At 44.6% G+C, this 9418-nt stretch overlaps 1 protein-coding gene across 1 annotated transcript in view; it reads left to right on the forward strand.

The window, feature by feature from the left end:
• LOC143172041 (repulsive guidance molecule B-like) overlaps positions 1–8743 on the forward strand; it is a 31353-nt gene extending 22610 nt beyond the window's left edge. The window contains exon 3 of the mRNA XM_076361258.1: positions 6752–8743. Coding sequence (XP_076217373.1) covers positions 6752–7423 — 672 coding nt within the window. The 3' untranslated portion in view covers positions 7424–8743. The remainder of the gene's footprint in view (positions 1–6751) is intronic.
• The last annotated feature ends 675 nt before the right edge of the window (positions 8744–9418 follow it).

The following is a 9418-nucleotide window of genomic DNA, read 5'->3' on the forward strand; positions in this document are numbered from 1 at the left end:
CAGCAAGGCCCTGGTGGACTGTCCCCAAGAACAGCATCCAGAGCATATTCAAAATTGGGGCTTGCACGGAACAACCAACAGTAGTACAAGTAAAATGACTACAATAAAGAGCAATATAGTAGGAGGATTTTTCCAGATTGTTGTGGTTGAGATAAAGGCAGTTTAATAGGTAAAGCGAAAGCTGTGTGTGCAAGCAAAGCAAAACAAGGAATTCATTCACTATTTCCCATTGGCAGGCAGATGTTTACCTATTTCCAGGAAAGCAGGGCTTCATCATGCATAACAGTTACTTGGGAAGACAAATGCCATAACTCTGAATGTACCCCTCCCCTTCCTCCTTCCCCCAGCTTCTTGTGCTGCACACCCCACCCCCCCCCCACCCCCCCCCAGCTGCTGCAGCCTACTTGCTGGCAGGGCAGCATGAGAAGTGGAAAAGGCCTTAACACTGTGCAAGCACTGTTCATCAATACTGTTTGGTTACAAATCTGAAACACAGCACCATAGGAGCTGCTATGAAGAAAATTAACTCTATACCAGCCAAAACCAGTACACAGATCAGTCCATCTGTCCAGGGTGGTCCAGTAGTTGGGCTCAGTCAGCAGCTCTGGGCTCGTCATGGACATTATCACTTCCTGAGATTCAAAATCGCTTCTAGGACAGCCCGAAGGGGTGGTCTGTGGATCCAACATTGAGATTTGGGCTCCGGTGTCCACAACAAAGGTGACTGAGCCCTGGTCATTCATGACAACTTCTAATTGGGACATGGGGTAAGCAAAAGGGTCTGCCAGGTAACAGAGCTAGGAGGTAGCTCTCCATCCAGTGGTGGACACCCACCCACCAGTTCTCTGGCAGCACCTTAGAGAGAGGAAGGAGGGGCTGAAGGGGTTAATACCGGGGTGTTGGAAGGCACTGCAAGGGTGGGGGGAAATGGGACAGGATGGACATCTGACTGGACAACTAGGACAGGGGACCTGCTGATGGCCATTCAAAAGCTGTAAAAAGACATTGTTTGGCAAACAGCTCGACCTGCTGTTTACAAACAGAGAAGGACTGGTGGGAGATGTGATGGTCGGAGGCCATCTTGGGCTTAGCGACCATGAAATGATAGAATTCTCGGTGAAGTAAGGAGGGGGGCCAGCAAAACCACAACCATGGACTTCCGGAGGGCGGACTTTGGCCTGTTCAGGACGCTGGTTGAGAGAGTCCCTTGGGAGACAGTCCTGAAGGGCAAAGGGGTCCAGGAAGGCTGGACGTTCTTCAATGAGGAAGTCTTAAAGGCGCAGGAGCAGGCTGTCCCCATATGCCGTAAGAAGAACGGGCGGGGAAGATAACCGGCCTGGCTGAACGGGGAGCTCTTGCTGGGACTCAGGGGAAAAAAGGAGAGTTTACCGCTTGTGGAAGAAGGGGCAGGCGACTCAAGAAGAGTACAGGGATCGATCTCGTTAGGTCATGCAGAGAGGAAATGAGAAAGGCAAAAGCCCAGCTAGAACGCAATCTGGCTGCTGTCGTTAAAGACAACAAAAAATGTTTTTACAGATATATTAATGACAAAAAGAGAGCCAAGGAGAATCTCCATCCCTTATTGGATGCAGGGGGGAACATTATCACCGAGGATGAGGAAAAGGCTGAGGTACTTAATGCTTTCTTTGCCTCAGTCTTTAACAGGCAGACCAGTTATCCTCAGCCCCCTGAGCTGGAAGACAGGGACGGCGAGCAGGATGAACCCCCCATAATCCAAGAGGAAGCAGTCAACGACCTGCTATGCCACCTGGACGCTCACAAGTCTGTGGAGCCGGATGGGATCCACCCGAGAGTGCTGAGGGAGCTGGCGGAGGAGCTCGCCAAGCCACTCTCCATCATTTATCAGCAGTCCTGGTTAACGGGGGAGGTCCTGGATGACTGGAGGCTTGCCAATGTGATGCCCATCTACAAGAAGGGCCGGAAGGAGGATCCGGGGAACTACAGGCCTGTCAGCCTGACCTCGGTGCCGGGGAAGATTATGGAGTGGTTCATCTTGAGGGCGCTCACAGGGCACGTGCGGGACAACCAGGGGATCAGGCCCAGCCAGCACGGGTTCATGAGAGGCAGGTCCTGCTTGACCAACCTGATCTCCTTCTATGACCAGGTGACCCGCCTAGTGGATGAGGGAAAGGCTGTGGATGTGGTCTACCTGGACTTCAGTAAGGCCTTTGACGCTGTCTCCCACAGCATTCTCCTAGAGAAGCTGGTGGCTCACGGCTTAGACAGGTATACTCTTTGCTGGGTCAAAAACTGGCTTGACGGCTGGGCCCAGAGAGTTGTGGTGAATGGAGTTAAATCCAGTTGGCGGCCGGTCACGAGCGGTGTTCCCCAGGGCTCAGTTTTGGGGCCGGTCTTGTTCAATATCTTTATCAATGATCTGGACGAGGGGATTGAGGGCACCCTCAGTAAGTTTGCAGATGACACCAAGTTGGGCGGGAGTGTTGATCTGCTCGAGGGTAGGAAGGCTCTGCAGAGGGACCTGGACAGGCTGGATCGATGGGCCGAGGCCAACTGTATGAGATTCAACAAGGCCAAGTGCCGGGTCCTCCATTTCGGCCACAACAACCCCATGCAGCGCTACAGGCTTGGGGAAGAGCGGCTGGAAAGCTGCCTGGCGGAAAAGGACCTGGGGGTGTTGGTTGACAGCCAGCTGAACATGAGCCGGCAGTGTGCCCAGGCGGCCAAGAAGGCCAATGGCATCCTGGCCTGTATCAGAAATAGTGTGGCCAGCAGGAGTAGGGAAGTGATTGTGCCCCTGTACTCGGCACTGGTGAGGCTGCACCTCGACTACTGTGTTCAGTTTTGGGCCCCTCACGACAAGAAGGACGTCGAGGTGCTGGAGCGCGTCCAGAGAAGGGCAACAAGGCTGGTGAGGGGTCTGGAGAACAAGTCTTATGAGGAGTGGCTGAGGGAATTGGGACTGTTTAGCTTGGAGAAGAGGAGTCTGAGGGGAGACCTTATCGCGCTCTACAACTACCTGAAAGGAGGTTGTAGCGAGGTGGGTGTCGGTCTCTTCTCCCAAGTAACTAGCGATAGGACGAGAGGAAATGGCCTCAAGTTGCGCCGGGGAGGTTTAGATTGGACATGAGGAAAAATTTCTTCACCAAAAGGGTTGTCAAGCATTGGAACAGGCTGCCCAGGGAAGTGGTTGAGTCCCCATCCCTGGAAGTATTTAAAAGACGTTTAGATGAGGCGCTTAGGGACATGGTTTAGTGGGCATGGTGGTGTTGGGTTGACGGTTGGACTCGATGATCTTAGAGGTCTCTTCCAACCTCAATGATTCTATGATTCTATGATTCTATGTTGAGTTCCTGGAGAGGGTTTTGGGGATTTCTCCATAATTGTGCCTTGTAGGCACTTCCTTTCTTACATGCAGGTGCTGGAGGTGACCCTTTTTGTTGACTTTGTGATCCCTTCCTGTCATACCACCCCATGCCTTTTGCTCAGCGATCCTGTCCATCACTCCCTCACAGGACTGCTGATTACTCTCTCCCTCCCCAGTCTTCTAGAAACTTCACTTGGGCAGCTTCAGAAGTTACGTGTTCAGTAACGCCATCTTTGTAAGGGGGAGTAAGATGGGGTTTAAGTAATCTTTATGCTTGGCAGACTCAGCGAGGATGATGTTATTGGCATCTTTCTCTCTGTAGGAATGGAAAGATTTGGTCCAAAATGAAATGTTTAAGTGCAGCTTGAATGTGTGGGTTTTGTTTGGTTTTGTTTTGTTTTTTCTTTAGTAACCTTAATGTAACTGAGGTTTGTATAGTATACCCTGAGTTAAGTCTCTACAACAGCCTTATTTTGGTCCTTTAGGCTTCCTCATCTGCAATAATTTAAGTGCTCTGTATGTGCCCAGAGTACAAGGCTCAGACACTTATATTTTTAAAAAAGCTTTTTCTTTATCTGAAGGTGTTCTGGTATTTGGGTTTTTCTTTCCTAGGTTTGGAAAGGGCAGCTAGTTTCTAGTTTGTAAACAGTGACATGTAAGCAGCTGTGTGGGTGTTTTTACAATCCAGCCAGATTATAGAATCATAGAACAGAATCATAGAATGGTTTGGGTTGGAAGGGACCTTTAAAGGTCATCTAGTCCAACCCCCCTGCCATGGGCAGGGACATCTTCAACTAGATCAGGTTGCTCAGAGCCCCGTCCAACCTGACCTTGAATGTTTCCAGGGATAGGGCATCTACCACCTCTCTGGGCAACCTGTTCCAGTGTTTCACCACCCTCATCGTAAAAAAATTCTTCCTTATATCTAGTCTAAATCTACCCTCTTTTAGTTTACAACCATTACCCCTTGTCCTATCGCTACAGGCCCTACTAAAAAGTCTGTCCCCATCTTTCTTATAAGCTCCCTTTAAGAAAGTAGAGAAAGTACTATATGTACGTGTATGCATATAACACACAGTAAACTTGTTTGAAAGGGCAAAAAGCATTCCGTAGTGAAAATGGTTACCTTGAAAACTTAAACAGAGAAAGCTCTGTAGCAAAACTTGCTTTATCTCCCTTTTCAATGAAGTGTTAAGTATCTGTCACTACTAGGGTGTTGGACTGAGGTAGGAGCAGATCCGATCTCTAGTTTTACTGGTCTGGCCTGTGGATTAGATGGGGGTGACAGGACAGAAAATGCAACATCCAAACTTAATGTCTTGACCCACAATGTTTAAATATGGATCTGTGACCTTGGCAAGTCTTAATGGTCTCTTTGATTCCCTGTTGGGAGCATCCTTGCAAGGTACATAGAGGCCTTCATTCACTTAATAGTCATTCAGCCCTCATTCATTGTGCAACACTATTGCAGGTCTTGCCTAGAGTGAAGGTCTGTTCTCCCTCTTTGTCTGTGAAACTGCATGTATTTCCTTTTTTCAGAGAAAGGAATTCTGGAGAGAAGAGCTTGGTGGTTGCTCTTATTGCTTCCTGTTAAGTTTTGTCAGGTCCCTTACTTAACTGTTATATCAAGTAGCCAGTTCTGTGTCTCATTAAAACCATCTGTATTGTCAACTGCAGGCTTGTTCAGGTGCTGAGCAGATTTGCAGACCTTTACTTCTGTTGGAATGTAAATCACTCTTCCCTTGCAGAGCAATACAAATGTTCTCGAGGAAGTAGGAACGCTTCTGTATCGAAGCAGGCTGAGATAGAAATCTGTTTCATGAAAACTGTGTTATATAGAATATAAGACCCAGTTTACTGAATGTGAGGCCCTGGATTACGTGCAGAACATAGTAGTCACTTGACAGATTTCGGATATCTTCTCTCTGGGTTGCTGGGCTTACTTCACAAAGCATAGTGATGTGAGATCGTCTTTACAGCAAGAAAGGCACTGAACTTCTGAAGGAAAAATACTTGAATGTTGTCTGGATTTGGGGCAGAGACCTTCAAGCATAGCTGTGGCCCACAGATAGGAGTTTACCAGACTGCTTGACTATAGCTGGTCTCAAGCTAGCTATGTAACTGATTAAAGCAAAGAAAAACCATTGGAAAATTCATGCCGCACAGCACCAGTGGGAACATGTGGAATTAAAATAGCAAGTACTTTCTGTATGTGTATGTGAGAGAGAGACATAAAGACTGACAGTATGAACTAACTGGGACAAACCAAACATTAAAAAATAATGTAGTGTTTAGTGTATGCCTGCGTATTTGGAGGAGTTGTTAGGATGGGAGAAGGAAGAGGTGCTAGAAGGAAAGACTTGTCTTTTACAACTGCTATGGAGAGGTTGGGCTAATAAGGGTCAAGGTTTTAACCAGATTGTCTGTAATCCAGCTGTTAAACCTCTAGCTCTTATTTCAAAGCAGAGGAACAAGAAACAAAAGCTGTTGTGCAGAAGTGTGCTGGTTAACTGAAATTAAAACACGTGGAGTTGCTAGTAAGTAGATTTTAAGGAAAATTGTCATGTTTGTTTGAAAATATCTTCTAATGTGCTTTGGAGTACTCTGAATCTTATATCAGAGTGCTTAAATAATAGACTAAGTAGTCTTAATTTAGTCAGTCAAGGATGAAAGCGATGATTAGAAGCCCTGTTTCCAGTGCAAAATACCCTTTGACCTTTTCAAGAAGTTACAATTTCCTCCCCTCTGAAACTGGAAAGGAAGAAACATCTCTGTTTCTAATATTTATATGCAACTCTTCATTATACTTTTTATTTTGGAAAAAGTCACTAGACACTTCAAACTCAGTCTGCCAAATAGCCTAACTATTTCCTTTGAGATCAGAGATCTCAAAGGAAATTATTGAGACTATTGAGATTATTGAGACTATTGAGATTATTGAGGAAATTATTGAAACTATTGAGATCAGAGGACCTACTGTTTCTATCATGGCTTATTCAATAAGTATAAAGGTTTAAAAGGCCAGTTGTAATCTTAAAAGAACAAGTAATTGGTTTATGCTTCTGGTTTCTATGTTGAAAGTCACCCTTCAAAGGCATGTTTTGGGGTATTTTTCAGTCTAGTTTTGTTTCTCCATGGGCACATTCTCTAGTAGCAGTGGATTGGAAGTGTCAAATCTCCCAATTCCTAGGACAAATGAATCCAGGAGCTGTAACCAGTAATTTGACTAGTTGTTCTGGTAATGCATCTCTCGTCTCATTGGTTGTTGTATTGATGGTTGTGACTAAACATATCAGTGCTTTTACAGTACTCTAACACAGCTAATCCTGGCAACTCTTCCAGTAAGAGATATTTTTTTTTTTTCATGATCACTAACTTTTCTTTTTTTCTCTTCCCCACCCCCAGATAACTATTATCTTTAAATCATACCGAGATTGTACAGAACAGAAAGTATATCAAGCAGTGACTGATGACTTACCTGCAGCTTTTGTGGATGGCACAACAAGTGGAAGCGATGGGAACACCAAGAGCTTGCGAATTGTGGAAAAAGTTGGTGGCAAATATGTTGAAATGCATGCCAGGTACATCGGAACCACAGTGTATATACGCCAACTTGGACACTACTTAACACTGGCCATTCGCATGCCTCAAGAGTTGGCTATGGCCTATGAGGAGAGTCAAGATCTGCAGCTGTGTGTGAATGGTTGCCCTTCAAGTGAACGTATTGATGATAGCGGCCATTTGCCATTGTCTGTGATGGGGCAGTTACTCCCCCAGGCAGGTGCTACTCATTCCTGGTCAGTGTACACACTGGAAACTGCCACCACCAAATGCCATGAGAAGATACTGGTGAAGGACATCTATTTTTACTCATGTGTGTTTGACCTACTCACAACCGGTGATGTTAACTTCACAGCTGCTGCTCACAGTGCCTTGAAGGATGTGGAGGCATTGCACCCCAGAAAAGAGCACTGGCATATCTTTCCCAGCAATGAAAGTGGTGGTGGTGTGGGCAAGGGTAGCAAATTCTTTGTCAGTCCTGGTCTTGTCTGCTTGATCCTTACTGCATTTTTGTAGGGGGGGTTGTCTATAACAAAGTTTTTAAATATATATTGTCATAATATATTGAGTAAAGAGGAGTATATATGTATATACCATTTATATGAAAGGATGCTTTGTCTTGGGATACCCACCAGACTGTATATATTGTGTTACTGTTTTCATGTATGTTGGATGTAGTATTCTTTGTATCTCTTTGTTTTGCAGTTGGTGAAATGTTTTATAATGTCCCTGAATAGAAAGAACTTTATTTTTATGTATTTCAATATTTATGCATTTGTCTGAGTAATTATGCATTATACACATGTACATATATACCCAGTGCTTCTGCTTGACTTAACAAAATTTTGTTAATATATTAACTTGTTAATTTTTCTGTCCTTCCTATTACTGTAGAGGTCAGCACCTCTCTTCTCCTGTAATGACATTGGTAATTTGTTGGGTTCTCTAGTTAAAACCATTAAGAATGGGGTCTTCTTCTGTCCCTTAAACAAATGGTCCTCCCTTCTTTGGAGGGAGAGTATGAAGCACAGAAAACCATCTTGGATAATTCTGCATCTCCTAAACATAGCATTTATGCTGCAGAGACATGAATCACAAAACCTTCTTTATAATTCTGACATTCTAATTCCATAGCATGAGCTTCAGAAGAAGAAAAGTACTTACACCATCTCTCACAATGCATTGGAGTTTCTCCTTATTTTGTGTGTAGTTGAACTTCCTCATTGGTGCACTGAATTTAAAGATCTCATGGCTGAAAGCTAGTGGATAAAGCCTAGCATTGCTGCACTGATGCTCATACTTAGTAGACAGGTACCATTTATTAGTTAACTTTCTCTGTCCGTGGATCCCATGAGTGTGTGTGTCTGTATATGTATACTAGTATTGAACTGTGAGCCCTTCAAATAAGTAATATTTCAGAAATGTAGTACTTCCTCTAAAAAGTTTTCATTTTCTTGTTTCTGCTGTGGGATTTCTTGAGAAAATGTTATTTGTGCATGTTTGTTCTTGAAGTCTATCATAGCTAAGAGAGCTTGGTTAATTAATTGAAGTTAATGCCAAACGTGGATATTTTGAAGCTCGTGAATGGTCTCTGAGGAGAACTCGAGCTTAGAAGGAACACTGGTTTTCACAGACACTAGGAATGGCTCTCTTTTAGAAAGCTGCAGATTTTATTTTCATGCATAGAAACCCCACAATGTGTCAGTCCTTGCTAAACCTTTTAGATGTGGTTCATGAATATACTAGTAAGTATATGTTTGTATAAAAGAGTGACTGTGCAGTGTGAAAATACTTTAAATTATTCTGATAGAAGAATAAAATTGCCTACCCCACTGAGGAACGTCTGTAATGTGGTATTAGTGACCCCTGGTGGGATGCAGAGAAATTGGGGATGTGGGCTTCCTTGCAGATGCTTATTTTCCTCTTCTAAATTAGCTGTGTAGTGAAATCTATGATCAGCAGTTGCAAACTGTCCTGGTTTCGGCAGGGATAGAGTTAATTTCTTTTCTAGTAGCTGGTACAGTGTTTTGGATTTAGGATGAGAACAAAGTTGATAACGCACCGATGTTTTAGTTGTTGCTAGGTAATGCTTACACTAGCCAAGGACTTTTCAGCTTCCCATGTTCTACCGACTGAGAAGGCTGGAGGTGCACAAGAAGCTGGGAGGGGGCACAGCCAAACTGGCCAAAGGGACATTCTATACCATGTGACGTCATGCTCAGTACATAAACTGGGGAAAGCTGGCCGGGGGGGGCCGCTGCTCGGGGACTGGCTGGGCATCGGTCGGCGGGTGGTGAGCAATTGTACTGTGCATCACTTGCTTTGTGTATTATTATTATTATTATCATCATATTATTATTATCATTTTATTTCAATTATTAAACTGTTTTTATCTCAACCCACGAGTTTTCCTAACTTGTGCTCTTCCAATTCTCTCCCCCATCCCACCGGGTGGGGGGGAGTGAGCGAGCGGCTGCGCGGTGCTTAGTTGCCGACTGAAATTAAACCACG

The sequence above is a fragment of the Aptenodytes patagonicus genome, chromosome W (genome assembly GCF_965638725.1).
Source record: "Aptenodytes patagonicus chromosome W, bAptPat1.pri.cur, whole genome shotgun sequence".
Taxonomy (NCBI): domain Eukaryota; kingdom Metazoa; phylum Chordata; class Aves; order Sphenisciformes; family Spheniscidae; genus Aptenodytes; species Aptenodytes patagonicus.